At 38.7% G+C, this 15095-nt stretch overlaps 1 protein-coding gene across 1 annotated transcript in view; it reads left to right on the top strand.

The window, feature by feature from the left end:
- The first annotated feature begins 13 nt into the window (after positions 1 to 13).
- LOC138060681 (protein phosphatase 1 regulatory subunit 7-like) overlaps positions 14 to 15095 on the top strand; it is a 19447-nt gene continuing 4365 nt past the window's right edge. The window contains exons 1-17 of the mRNA XM_068906524.1: positions 14 to 373; positions 1208 to 1297; positions 1501 to 1578; positions 2699 to 2757; positions 3072 to 3124; positions 3302 to 3444; positions 3822 to 3908; positions 4698 to 4769; positions 6817 to 6872; positions 6971 to 7019; positions 7536 to 7610; positions 7747 to 7792; positions 7881 to 7911; positions 8253 to 8304; positions 8473 to 8545; positions 9149 to 9230; positions 12538 to 12617. Of these exons, the coding sequence (XP_068762625.1) occupies positions 197 to 373; positions 1208 to 1297; positions 1501 to 1578; positions 2699 to 2757; positions 3072 to 3124; positions 3302 to 3444; positions 3822 to 3908; positions 4698 to 4769; positions 6817 to 6872; positions 6971 to 7019; positions 7536 to 7610; positions 7747 to 7792; positions 7881 to 7911; positions 8253 to 8304; positions 8473 to 8545; positions 9149 to 9230; positions 12538 to 12617 (1303 nt within the window). The 5' untranslated portion in view covers positions 14 to 196. The remainder of the gene's footprint in view (positions 374 to 1207; positions 1298 to 1500; positions 1579 to 2698; positions 2758 to 3071; positions 3125 to 3301; positions 3445 to 3821; positions 3909 to 4697; positions 4770 to 6816; positions 6873 to 6970; positions 7020 to 7535; positions 7611 to 7746; positions 7793 to 7880; positions 7912 to 8252; positions 8305 to 8472; positions 8546 to 9148; positions 9231 to 12537; positions 12618 to 15095) is intronic.

Raw genomic sequence — 15095 nt, forward strand, 5'->3', positions numbered from 1 at the left:
ATTATGGGATCTGTTTATTCAAAATGGCGTCCTGAATTGCCAAGGAGATCTTCTTGCTGTCACAAGTTCAAACGTACATGTACACTCTTTTATCTTTTCAAAACTGACCATGAAGTTGAACCTCTTTCATAAGTCAAAGTACTCCAAGCTGAGAGGTGGAAGAAAATCTATCCAGCACAAGATACATTAAGCCTTGATGTTGTCCGCGACTAGATCGCAGAAACAAGCCATCCAAGATACTAATAAAATTCAGCCAGGAAAGTCTGCCTCTTCCACCCTGAGGCAAACAAGAAAAAGAACAGCGGAGGAGAAACGAGTCCAATCTTCACCGACTGAAAGGGAAACGGAGAACAAGCTTTCTGTGCAAGAGATTGTAAGTTCAATGCATGCAATCTTTCCTTTGAACGGCCCGCAGTGCTGGTACTTTGTATGACTCTTGCGTCCGCAGACTCAGTATATGAAGAGTATAGGCCAATAATTAGTTTTCACGCCTAAGTGGCAAACGAGTTTCTTCCACATTGACCCTTTGAATGTAAATATACAACTTTGGCGGAAAATAGTCCAGCAAGGAGAGTGACCAATTACTCGTGTATCAGTCACTCATTGAAACCAATAGCCCTTATGCGTGATGTCGTCTGACTAGCTGATTTCACCACCAAGCCTCGAATTCGAAAACCCACTTGCGAACAATAATTCTTGGATTTCACATGCCGTCACGGCCGCCATGTTGGTGTCCCCAAACAATGAAATGGCGGCCATGTTGGTGTCCCGATCCAATCCTCCGGGAATTGAAAGCTATTATTATGCTAACATCTTCTTTTGTTTTCGTTGAAAAACATGGCTGTTGATCACGTGAATGAAATCCAAGAATTTGCATGTCCAGATGATGTAAGTAATGAGAGTAATTTTGTGCAAACGAGGCTTGGAGGTGAATTTTTGAGCATACATGTATGCCATCACCATGCATAAGGCTTACACAACTTGTCAACTGTGTATCGATGGCGCAACATACTTTAATATCCCAACAACATAAAAGTGGTCACAGTTTTGAAAGTCTTATACTGGCTAAATCCCCACTCATTTTTACCTTGACATTTCAAAAAAAGCCAGTTCCCACTTACCAAGTCACTGTGGCTGTCCACCACCCCCCCCCCCCCCACCCTCCACCCCTCAGGTACCTGAGCTTTTTTGCCATTTAAATCGTCAGCTTGATAGGTGTAAAGAAAGTGACCATGGGCGTGTGTTTGAAATCAATCTGAATGGGCAAGCACTGAAGCAAGTTCCTAACTTAAAGGAGGTGAGGAATTATTGAAAAATGATTGATGGTCTGTCTGCCTTTCAAATATTTAATGTTCTTTTAAAATGGTGCCTAAACATGCCAGCATTAAGGTTGCCAGCCTACAGTATTTGAAGATCTTGATATTAATTATTTCATATTTTTTGGCAAACACATTGTTTTTTTTAATTTTGCCTCTTAATTTTTCCTAAATTGTCATGTAGTTTCAGAAACTGAAAATTCTTGATCTGGGATGTAACAAACTTAAGGAGTTATCACCAAATGATTTGGAAAAGAATTGTGTAAGTAATTTGTTATCAATATTATTAAAGTGCCCCTGTGATAAAAAAAAAATCACTTCCTTTTTTTATGTTCAGATTTTAAAAGTGTGTTTGCTCAACACCTGACTGGCAGAATTTTGAGCTTTGACTTTTATCCAAAGGCGGTTTACTTTGAGTGTAAGTTTTGGATTTCATGGTCCAAAATAATTCACGTTCAAAACTGCCTGATTGAACCTCCTCAGAGGGTCAGATCCAGGGAAAAGTGATGTCATGACTCACCAGCTCAAAATTTCAGCAAGTGAATGCAGCTTATTATATATGCAAAACACGAGTTTAAAAGTCTGAAAGCCCAAACAAGTGAGCCTTTGACATAAGTTTTTTCCTGGATCCAGGTCTTAAGATTTTAAATTCAGTAATGGCAGACCATTAAATAGAATTCAGTTAAAATAAACAGGTGTCTTTTTTAAATCAAGGCTTTAATAAAACTTTCATCACTTGGTGTTTAGTTAATAAACATAGTTTTGAAATCCAAAGAAAAAAAAGAATTGATTTTTTGGTCACAGTGGCGCTTTAAAAGCTATTAATCTTCTTCTTTACCCATAAAATGCTGTAAAATATATGATCCATTATTTTCATATAATTTTTTATCATTTCATCAATGTTGTATTAGTGTTACTACCGGTGTTGCCATCTTGTGTTGTCGGCAATACTTGGATAAATTCCACCAAATGTAAAAGTTGATAAGCTACCGGTATAATGGAGGTTAAAATTCTCAGGACATTAATTTTTTGGTGGCATGCAGATCAGTTTATGCCACTACTCTCCCCTCCCCCCCTCCATCCTCCCTCCACTCTCCCCAAACAATGTTGAATTTCCTGTGCTGTACATCCCAAAGTGGCTGTATAACTGTTTGCTTGTAACAACATTGTAGTTGCTTGCCAAAAGGTGGAAGGACAACAGAAAAAATAAAGTCCCAGGGAGGACTCAAACATAATGACTGTTATGACCTTAGTAACCTACAGTATCTTCAACCTCAGACTTCTTTGTCTTTTCTTATGTGGATAACTTCAATAAAAAAATATTATTTTTAGCGTATTAGAATAAGAGTTGATCAATTGTCTTTGTGCTGATTTTGTTACAGGATCTAAGAGAACTGAAGCTTTATGCAAATGAGATTACAGAAATCAGTGGGTTAGATCGGTGAGAGCTCTGTTCTTTCAAAGTGGTAAAGTGATTCAGGTTTTTTGCAGCTTGTTTTGCAAGAATGTCATAAGTTACACATTTTCACCACACAGATACAGTACTGATAATTTAACCCTTTCACCCCCGAACCAGCCTAAACTGGCCATACTTGATATTTTAATCTGTCTAACGCCAGAGTATTTTACTGTCTAACACCAAACGATTTTACTCATCAATGGGGAGCTTCCAGGAATCAATGGGTTACCTCTTAATTGATATGATTGGTTTTTCTTATGTTTATCATTTATTAGTATTTTTTTTTTGTTGGGCAGTTGCAAGGAACTAAACAATCTCCTTTTGCAGCACAACAAAATAAAATTGATAGGTAAGCATTTTTGGAGATCATTTTCAATTATCTTATCCTTCCCCAATAATTACATCCTTACTTCCCTTTTAGTAGTTATTGATTTAGAATCTTATTGCCGTCAGTTGGCCCTTAAGCCTATAGCTCTTTTTGTGAGATCTTTTATCATGATTTCTTATGTTGATTTATTCTTCTAAGGTAAGGGACTGCAAAATGTGAGAAAACTCAAAGTTTTACGACTTGATAACAATCGCCTATCCAAGATAGACTACAGGGAAATTGGATGCTGCTCACAACTGACTGTTCTAGACATAAGCTGCAATGATATCCATGATATTTCGGTGAGTTTTTTGCATTTGTATTAGTTGCAGACTTTGAAGTTCAACTTCCAGTCAACGGTTTCGTTTTTCTACTGCCATTAATCACTGTAGCAGAATGGGTTAGTGTGCCTGAGTAATCCAGTGATTGACTGATTTTGATCCACTCTTCCGGCTTGTCACCGCAAAAGAAAAAAATAATCTTGGTTGACAGTTCATGTTCAAATAAGTATGCATGTTGCATTTTAAGCCTTGTTTGCACTTGGCCTCTGAGTGCAGTAGTCACATGCAATAGTGAGCTTGCCCTTGACGACAAGAACTGGATAAAAGCAACATGTTTGGCTAATGGTTTACACTAGAGTATAAGCTCTGTAAGCTTTTCTTTTGGATTTTCTTTTCAGGCTCTGAATGCTCTTCCAACACTTGAAGAGCTGGATTTATCAAATAACAAAATTTCTCAAATTCCTGACATGGGACGATGTAAGAAAGTAAGTAAAGATGTGTAATTTTATTGACTGAATCCTTCATTGACAAGGCTGAATATCTTAAAGGTTCTAGATCTCGAATTCTATCGTTCTCTCAACTACAACAAAGGTTGTGCTGGTCTATGAACTAGTATGTGTCAAAATAACCTGCACAAAACGCACCCTCTGTGGTTAGATCAAATAATCATCTGTGTCCAGTTTCCTGAGTGATAATTTCCCAAGTCTATAAAATTTTCTTTAATTAATTAATTCAGTTCATTGTTGGTATTAAAAAAAAATTATTGTAATGTCTTGAATTCTTGACAAGTACTGTCTCACAACACTTACAATGCAAAGAGTACAATGATCACCCTCTTCCTCAACAAACTGCAGCTACATGTATGGAAATTGACCTTTTCAGGGAAATCCATGTCCTATCACCCTAGTAGTTGACCTTCTTGGAAGAATTATTACCCAATTTTTCACTTCAGAAACATTGTGGACACTGGTGTGAGTGTGGCATTGTGGGATTGTTCAAATAGACAGAAAAGCACATTCCTGCTAGACCATAGGCATGTGTGAATTGAACGAACATTGCTTATGCCACAACTGCACACACCTCTAACAAAGGGAAATGCTAATTGTACAGGAACTGAATGACAAACTTATTCTACTTGTTGAGTATGTATTCTTCTTTTATTAGGGCAGGATAGGCCAATTCCTATGTTTAAATCAATACAATAAGGGGTTGCGTGTTGTGTTTTTATCATTTCCTGAAAAGAGTTAAAGTTTAAATATATCTCTAACTTGCAGATTCAAGAGCTAGATATCTCAAGAAATCATATTTCCAATTTAGCTGGTTTACGGGCTATCTCTACTCTAACTGTAAGTATTAACAAATACAGATCCTGTTGTTTTGCAAAGGCACAAAATGATGCAAGTTTGGTTCAGCTAGTGCTGGGTCAGTTGAACCAAATGCAACAATATTAATCAATAGTTTTGAATTATACTGTACTGTTGATTTATCCATTTTTGAACAGTCTGGAAAGGGAGAACAACAAGACTTATGCTTGGATTTTCCTTCCATGCCAAGCTATATTTTCCAATTCCATTGAACTAATAAACTAATTTCAACACTATTAGAAATACATGTAGAATGCACATGATGTTGTAAGCAGTGTTCTCACTGGCCAAGGTTTTGTCTTAGAGAGTCCCAGGGCTGCCTTTCCTGCAGGAGCTTAAGTGGGGCAAAGTTACTTGCACTCCATGACTAGGGTGGAAAAAATCCTTTGTGATTTCTTTGTCCATTTCATCAATGCACATTCAAATTGGAACTCTTGCAATGATGGGCCTTTGACAATATTGAAAATGCATTTGATTTGTTTGCCTCAAGAGAGATCTTACACGTCATGATCTTTTTGTCCGCATCATAACCAAGCCATGTGTATTTCGATCGCCATTCACTCTGAAAAACATGATCTTTCTTGAATGAAATAGCTTTTTGATCTTACTTGCTATGTTGTCCTCTTTATTGTCTTCCTCACCAGCGAGCATTTTGATGATCTTCTACACTTTCTTAAATCCTTGGTACTTTAGAGCGAAAGAAAGAATTTAATAATTTTCTCTGTGCCATGACAAATAACATGAGCCCACACTCTAGATTATCTGTTACACAAAGTATGAACCTGATCCAAGATGTCGAAGCTGCTTAACACAGGTGTGACTGACGAAGGCAAAAGTCAATAAAAATGAAGGCTTTGAAAGGGCTTTGAATACTTTGCTAAACTGTTTTCATTCAGTTGAAGAAGCAAAGAGCTGTAGTATTCGCTGGAAACATTAAAAGACTGCTAACTTGCTTCTAAAAGTCTGTTTTGCTTGTAGTATCCTTGTGCGCCCAAGTGGCGGCATTTGCATGACTTTTAATGCACCATTTCTATTTTTCTTGGAGGAATCCCGCAAGGGAATGGTCTGGTGAGAACACTGTGTTAGGCTCAGAAAAATTGATCGTTGGTAAAAGTGTTATACCTAAGCATGTTAACATTGCAGTTGTGAGCATTACTGTAACAGTAATAATCAGAATTCAAACCTACATGTATTTGAGAGCTTAAGCACGCCTGTCTTTGAGACACGGATGGCAACCGGAAGTGAGCTGCTTTCCCTTTTAACTTGTCTTGATGTTCACACAACCACATTTACATTACTAAGTATGTTTTCTCCGTTAGAGGTAATTGGTATAACATTCTGAGAGACACCACTGTCCTGGCACTTGAAATGTTCTCTCCCGGTTGCTGTCCACATCTCAAAAACGCGCATGCTAATAAATAAAAAATCACATGAGCTTGCTAGTGCATTTCGTGATTTTATGGTCACTTGTGACGTTTAGTCCAGTTGTTTTCCATTTCACGTCCGGTACTTTGACACTAGAAATTTATAGATTTGTTGGCTTCCTTTTTTTCCATTTCTCTTTGGACTTGGGTATCTCAGGAAGCCATGGGCTGAAGAAACATAAGACAATTGTGCAATATATCCATCAAATTAACAAGAAGTCACATAGCCTGATTTTGGAATATTCAATCTGGTGGCATGTTTTTTCCCCCCATCTCAAGAATGTAAACAACATTTCTGAGAGTTTCAGACCTCCTTTAGGGTTCGCTGCCCCAATGCACTTGCAAAGGGCCTTACATCGGAAAATGACCCTCAGTCTGGTACATGTACTTTCATTATCAAATCCGGCACTTTAAAAAGCTGTTGAAAACCCTGCGCCCATGACTCATACAATTTTGAGAACTTTCAAAATGTCACTCTTGCCCAAAAATCACAAAATGCACTCACTTTCACACAATTTCCTATACATATAGGCTCATCATATTTGCACGTAAATTAAACCGTCATCAAAATCAGTCTGATTTGCAGTGTCAATCTCTTTCTGCAGGTTTTAAGGGCAGAAAATAATGATATCACTGCACTGGATTCCTTAGGAAAATTAAGGTCAGCTTTAAGAGATATTCAATTTTTGAAGCAGATTTCAACTGAAACTGGATAAGATGGTTTTAGTTGACAAAGTGGAATAAACATTACTTTTTTAGATGCTTACAAGAATTGTATTTAGCAGGCAACCGAATATCAGAAGTTAAGGTGAGATTGAATTTAGGAACAAAGGCAATGCTTTCCAAAGCAAATGCTTTGGTGGTGCATTGTGTCTTTACGTGTATGTTTAGTTTTCTAGTCATAGTCATTGAATATATAGTCATTGTTTATTTATCCACAAGGAGCTTAGGTGTTTTAACTCATTGAAACGCTTTTGTGAAACCATGATACGTTGTATACCACAGAAGTCAGACCACAACACCAGGAACATCATGCCTTACTCTTTGCGGAATAGTGTGTGGGTTCTTTTACAGTACATCACTCAGGGTTATGAAGATTAAAGGGTTGTCACTGAGACAGAGCCCACAGTTTATCGTCCTTATTGGGGTGGCACTTTCTCTTCAGTTTATTTAAAGACCCTGAGCGTTGGTCCGGTTGAAGTCGAACGCACAGCCTCCCGTATGGCAGCGCGGCACTCATCCAACTCAAAGTTTTGGCTCTTTTTCTTCAATAGCTCTAGCATACCAGTTTAACATTTTGTTCAAAATGTTTATTGTATTGCAGTCCTTTCCAAACCAGTTTTCTGCGCTGGAAATTTTAGATTTGTCAAACAATATCATTGAAAACGTTGAGGAAATGGTAACTATAAAAAAATAAAAGAAATGCTGATCGTTTGATGCATGCTTTGCCTTTAAATTTCTGTGCTTTTTAAATGCACCAGTGGCATTTAGTAACAATATTTTATCTTTGCTTCAATTTTTTAAATGTCTTTCAGTTTGTGTTGTCGGGTATTTCTACACTTGTTGAGTTGTCAGTGAAGGGTAGGTAATTTTTTAACCTTTTGCAACTTTGACATATGTTGGCAGAACATATTAATCTGTAATAATAATTAGTATCTCTGTTGTGTAGGAAACCCATTTAAAAGTGAGGATGGATATAGGTGAGGACATTTTGCATAACTATTTTGAAGTTAACAATAACACTCAATACATCTGCAAATGGATTAGTGCAGACAGGGCCTGAAATGCTGGCAACGCAAATTTCCGTTTCATAAACGGTCATTGCCATTTGGACGACACTTAATTCAATTTTCACTGGTAAGTTTGTTGTTTGCAAAATTAAAGAGGAAAAAATTCTTAATCTAGGACTAGATTAGCAGATGCTAATGCGCATGCTCAACAGCTGAGGAATTGGAGGTTGACTGCGCGCCATTCGATGCACAGAGAACCTGTGTGCAGGCCAGAGGTGTCTATTATACTAACGAATTAACATTATTTCTAGTTGTCACCGTCAGATCTCTCAACGCATACCATCTCTGGAATTCCTTGATAAAGTAAGTTGCTGAGATTTGCTTAAGTACCAAAATATTGATCATTTCTTCAAATTCTCAGAGTTTCTGAAATGGAGGCTGGTTTAAAAGAGAATCCCAACCTACGCTGTACTTTAGCAGAAAAGCTAACATTAGTTTCTGTATTGGCTTTTTTTTGTCATTTTTGGGCAGGTATCACTTAAAAGGCCTAGCACTGGCCATTCGCATGCACCACCTCCCATGAGACCAATGTCTGCATCGCAAGGTAAGGGCCACGCAGTGGTCGTAGAGGGGTAATAGTTATTTGGCTTTAGAGTTGTTTAATAAGTTTTTGCAAGAGAACTGCCTCTAAGGATTAATGTGAAAATTTCTGTCCTAACTTTGACTCTGTTCATACCAGTATTTTCTTGAAACAAACAGTGTTAGAATAATCTGCTGGCACCTGTCTCTTAGCATGGTTATTTTAGAGGTTTATTTTAGATGTTTACCAACCCTTTCTTGAGATAGTTACTGATATTTATTATTTATGGATCAATCAAGCATTAACTACAGTCCGGTTGATGTCCTTGCAGTGAACGCGCCTGTCGCTGCTTTAAATTGATACATAAAAGCCTTGTTGATACCCACAGGCGACTTGTGCAGGCCCAGTGCAATTTTGATCATTTGAGTCTGTCACTGGGGCAAAAGACACAAATTAATAATTTATTATTACATTAAGGTGTTTGCAGGTGCTTTTTGCACTGCTGGTTGCATTGTTGTTTGTGTAATCCTGCCCTAAAATCCAGGCATACGGCCTCGTTATGGCTTGATGGTCACTTTCCTCATCAATAAATGAAGGTTTTTGTTTTATCTTTAAATTCGCTTCAAGTCCTCAGCTCAAGACAAGTGGAAGAGCAAATAAAGGCTACGTTATTGGAGCAAGAATCATTTGAGGCTTCTATCTCTTCAAGGTGAGGGAATTTGCTCTCATTTTTTTTTTGTGAGTGACTATCAAAGATGAAACTATATGCAACTGTTCCATTTTGTGGATAAGCAATTGTTCCTTTTTTCTTGTTCGGGGTAAGGCTTAAATCTATGGAACTGTGGAATTCGGACCCTGCGACACTTGTGGAAGCTGTGGAACTTAGAGAAATGACTGTTGTTCGTTCAACTGCTATTCGAAGTATAAGGTTTACAATGATAAATTTACATTCATTGGTATTTGTTAGATTCTCTTCTGGTTGGGACTCAACTATACCCCTAACTATTCCTAAACAAATTCTTCAGGTTCCGCAGGTTTCGCAGTTCCACGTTCCATAATTTCGTACATTAATCTTACCCGAATGTTTGTAGCCCACCAGTGCATAAATAAAATCGTAAAATCCCAGATCTCGACACCCTGGTCATTTTTCTATCTATCAACTCATTTGAAACCAAGTAAAATAATTATTTGTGTTTCCTCCGCCCACTAGCCTGAGAACGTACAGTAGACGTATTTCCTCCTTTTCGGGGGAGGGAAACGACTGCCAGAAATACGTTTGCATTCGCAGGCTAGTGGGCGAGGGAAACACCAATAATTATTTGGTTTCAAATGAGTTAATAGAGATAAACTGGGATTTAACAATATATTTATGCACTGGTGGGCTACAGACATTCGGGTAAGATTAATCTATGGAATTATGGAACGCGGAACCTGTGGAACCTAAAGAATTTGTTTAGGATTAGTGCGAATACAGAAGAATCTCTAGTTTCGAATTACACGGTTCTCCAATGGGCCATTTCCGAGTTGCCGTTTGTCTCGATTTCGAAGTGAGTCTTTGTACTCAACTATCGTAAGGGAAATGAGTTTGATTTGCATAAGAAGACGCAAGTCATTTCCATTTGAATGGTTGTGCACCAGGACCCGCTTTGAAACTGAGGCATGCAGCAACTCGGAAATGGGCTATTACACTTTTAATACAAGCTTGTGATGCACGATGGTAATTCTGCACGATGCGTGTTCATTTCGCGACATTTTAGAGTAAATTCGTTACAGATTTTCGCTTCGTAATATGCATTAATCAGTCACTGTTACGTACAAACTTATTTATTGCTTACATATAAAGTGAGTTCACAAATGCAATTTGATTACTACAAGCAACTTTTTGAGACTAATAATCATACTAATGCAAGTTTTACTTGTTACATGCGGGGACGTTAGGGTTGTCCGCGTGACTCCCGCGCCTTAAACAACAGATCATTGGCGATTAATTATAATAAACTTAATGTATGTGGGGACGTTTAGGTTTTTACTGGCCACGAGCAGACCATTCAGATGGGAGCAGCAGCTGAGTAGTTGTGAAGCGTTCTTGTTGCCGGTCTGGTACTGCTCCCAGGCGTCGAACAGTTTCTGCTGAAGTTGCCTGTACTCTCTTCTCTGGGTCCGCTTTAACTTCTTGTCTGATATAAGCTTGATGGTGATAGAAGTTAGGCGGGCTTCGCGATGACGGAGTTCGATTAACTGGTGAAGCTCTAATCTGCATTTGCATTTGCAAAAACTTATTGCGGTTGAGAGCGTTGTGCCACCCCTCTATATCATTGTTGGTCCGGATTGGTTGCTTGAATATACTCCAATCTCTTGGAAGGAAGATAGTACTGTCAATCCACTGTTCCTGGATGTATTCAATTAGATTGCGGCGGGGCTGGGTCTCGGCCTGGACGCTGAGGCGCACGAACATGGGTCTGATCTCGTGGTGAGGCAAGAACGGGAGTTCGGATGTACCGGTAACCCGGCAGGGCTCGAAATTGCGACCAATACAGTCGCATTTGCGACTAAATTTTTCCCTTTGCGACTAAAATATCTGGAGAAGTCGCAAATTTGCAACTTGTTGTCACCTTCGTTCTTTCAAAACAAAAGGGTTAGCAGTTGCCACTTTGCTGCTACTTTTGCTAAAATAAACAATAAATAAATAAATGACAAAATTATTTTGTTTCTCGCTGTGAATTTTCTCTGAAGGTAGCGTAATTGTATAGTAATTTAGCTGCAATGTTACGTGCACAGCTCCATTCCTTCGATCATTCGCCATTTTAAGCAGTTTCTTTACACACAAGTACTGCGGGCTCATATTTTTCTGCTAAACCGCTGACAACACAATGCAGCGCGGCGATTTTACGACTAAAATTTGCTAAATTGCGACTAAATTTTCGTATCTTATCGCAAAATGCTACTGGATTTTTTTCGTTAATTTCGAGCCCTGCGGTACACTGCGTCATTGCCACTATAGGCTGTTTGGAGACCAAGCTCTTGTACCTGTGATAGACAAATAGTTAAAGTTTGTGACCTTATCCTCCATAGCCTTCTCTTTGACCACGTTTACGATCTTCGCCGCTGTCATTGCTCCTACTTCTTCTTTAGTATAGGCTGCTCAAGACAAAAGTCTACAGAAATAACGCCTTAGCTAGCAATCATATATAATTTTTTGCATCTAACTAAGTTTGCGGATCGTGTGGAAGCGATATAAAGTTCATGATAGAACAAATCGCAACATCGATACAAAAATTGAACCGCGCAGTAAAGTGGGAACTCAGTTTTTCTGCGAGGTTCGACAAGGACTTTTAAACAATTCAGTTTTAAAGCTTTTACATATTAATCGCAGGCGAAGTGACATATTGGACGTAGGCGAACCGACATTATGCGTAGGCGAACAGACAGTAGGCGAAACGACCCGTAGGCGAAACGACCGGTTACCATAGTTGAGTCCCAACCAGAAGAGAATCTAAGAAATACCAATGTAGCCATGACATTCTCCTAGTCCAGGGTTTAAAAAATTCACAATGAATAGCTCATCCTAAAATGCATGTTCTTGTGGAAAACTCTTCCTATTGGTTCTTAAAGAGTAAGCTGGTTGAGCACCGGGCTGCCATGCGGGAGGTCGGGAGTTCGACTCTGATCGGACCAACACTCACGGTCCTAAAATTACTGAGGAGAAAGTGCTGCCTTTGTAATTACACCCGCAAATGGTTAGACTTTCAAGTCTTCTCTGATAAGGACTATAAACCGTAGGTCCCGTCTCACAAATATCTTCCATGTTTATAAGTTCTCTGTGAGACGTTAAAGAATCCACACACTATTCGAGAAGAGGAGATGTGGAGATGTAGAAGCCACAACCGCCTGAAGAATTAATAGAAGTGGCCTTCCAAGAAATGCGACCCACGAATCTTTGTCACCGACTTTCATGTGCGCCGTTAAACCTTTGTTTTTTATCGCTTTCAGTTATTTGATGTTTGGTCTTCCTTCAGGTTTAATATCGTAAGAGACCTTTTTAAGTCGTTGCCGATGGAGCTAAGGATCAATCAATCTGACGAGCGGTCGTTGTCAAGTAAGTGTAACTCGCGCGATCAAGCCAACATTTTTCGTGAAATCAGATGAATGTGAGATGAGCAGTTGGCAGCAAAGCGGAAAAAGTCCACGCTTGGACGGGATTCGAACCCTTCACCCTCCGACTCTACTCATTCACCTCTTACCATTTCAACCCATTCTCTACTTCGAATTAACTATTATCGTTAATTCGTTAGAGCGGTTTTCAAATGAGTGTCGTAAAACCAAAACCAAAGTAATTACTTTGGCCAATCAAAAAGGACGGAGACAATCCAGTAAACCAATCAAAACTCGAAGTAATTACACGTAGCCGACCCAAAGCGCGGGAAAATGTGAACGGGCGAGCCACGATTGGTTTGGGTTACACTTCTGATTGGTCGAAAAAGTGGCGCGAGAACTTTGAACCAATCACTGAGTTAAGTAATGCAAAACCAATGAAAGTAATTCGCTAATTACTTTCGACACTCAATTGAAAACCGCTCTATTTGCTCTGAATTTACTATTATCGTGTAAGACTGAATGCTTGAAATGAATCATGGGAGATGGTCATATATTGTTTAAAAGAGAACCCAAGCGTATGGACATAGGACTCGAACCTGGGAATGTTGATTATTTACCCGTCACCCAACCACCAGACCACCAACACAGCCAACTTCTCAGGGAAAATATTTTAAACACTATTGATAATGCTGTGTTATCACTGGGAAACAAACAATATTAAACACTACAAAAGGTCGGTTACCAAACTTCACGTCAAAGCTAAACATTTTAAAATCAAAGCTTAGGCATAAATTATTAATCTAGTTTAGGCCTAATTACTTTTCAGCAGCGATATGCTGTGGCAGACTTAAAGTGGTACTATGACGAAAATTGCATCTTTCCTATCTAAGCTATTTTGAAACATAAACAAGAAGTCTGCATGAGAAGAAAAATGCTGTTTACTTTTGTCAAATATCTCTTTTCGTTCCAGAGATATTCGAGTTTTTAAAATATGCAAATTAGCCAAGTGATGACGTCATACACTCAACCAAATTTTGTTCAAATATGATGAAAAGAGATATCTCAGCCAATTTGTATAAGAAATTTTTGATTTTTAGCAGTAAGATTCTACTAAATGTTCTCCACAATATGAGCTTAACAGTTCTGTTACCATGACATTATACTGGGTTCCAGACCTCCCCCATATTATGAGCTTTTCTGGCCACCTTTGGCGTTCCATTTTGATATTTGCTAACAGCACTTCATATGCATGATCCAGCAAGCATATAAATATGTGAGCACGACTTTGTGGCCTTGTTTAACATTTTTCAAGCTGAAAACCACTAACATATTGAAATCAAGTGGGTGGGGACTGGAAAAGAGTGAGTTGCCATGGGAACATATTTTTTTATAGCCATAGGTGTGTTTCCTGTAGAACTATTAGACTACCAAGTTTCAATGGTCTGCGCTGTAAATTGGCCAAGGTAGCTCTAATTATATATTCAATATAATATTGGGTTGAGTGTATGACGTCATTAGTCATCTCGTTTGCATATTTTACCCATTTTTCAAACTTAAATATCTCCGGAACTAATGAAGATATTTGCAAACGGTAAATGGCGTTTTTGTTCTTTCATGGAATTCTATGTGATACACTCAAAAAATTAAGGGGTAAAAATTTGATAATAGTACCACTTTAAATAAATCTTTTTTTTTTCTTTGAGAGTGCGGTGTCTGGATCTTCAGTGGTGAAGCGGAAAGGAGCGGTTCCTGTAGAGTAGAAACTCCGGGTTCAAATCCAATCCACGGATGTAATTGACCATTATCGTCAATTTAGGACGCTTAGCGCTTGATAGAATCCGAACCCCGCAGGACTCGAACCTGGGAATGTTCGATTAATAACCCTTTCACCTAACCACTAGACTACCAAATCGCTAACTGCCAGTACTTCTTATTAATATGTCAACATTTTTTTCCTTTCGAATGCCGCTGTAAACATTTATTATCACTCGCTAAGAAACAAGTCTAAACAGGAGAAAATGTCCGTTACCAAACCTCAAGAGAAAGCTAAGCATTTTAAAACTAAGCTCTAGACTTAGCCACAATTCAGCAATGATTTTATATATACTAATTGGTGTTGGTAAATAATCGGTTCAATTGTCAGCCAGTTGATCTTTAGTGCTCAAGTCCTTCAAAGTGGATGCTCCGGGTTCAAAGCCTGTCCACGAATGCAACTTTTACCTTTTTTCTTTTCATCTGCTACCACAAGTCCTGGGACAGAGTAATCTGAATTGACGATAACAGTCAATCCAGAGAAAATTAGGAATTGTCGATAATTTTCATATCAGAGGTAGAGAACATCTTGGAGGACGAGAACCACTTCTCTCGTGCTCAGCCTTCCAGCGTCTAAGAGGGCCGGGAGGCTCTGGGGACGAGAATTGAACTCGCATTTAACCAGCTCCCCAGCTTCCTTGATATGTCAGTGGTTAAAATACTTTAG

Source organism: Montipora capricornis, chromosome 8, assembly GCF_036669925.1.
Source record: "Montipora capricornis isolate CH-2021 chromosome 8, ASM3666992v2, whole genome shotgun sequence".
Classification (NCBI taxonomy): Eukaryota; Metazoa; Cnidaria; class Anthozoa; order Scleractinia; family Acroporidae; genus Montipora; species Montipora capricornis.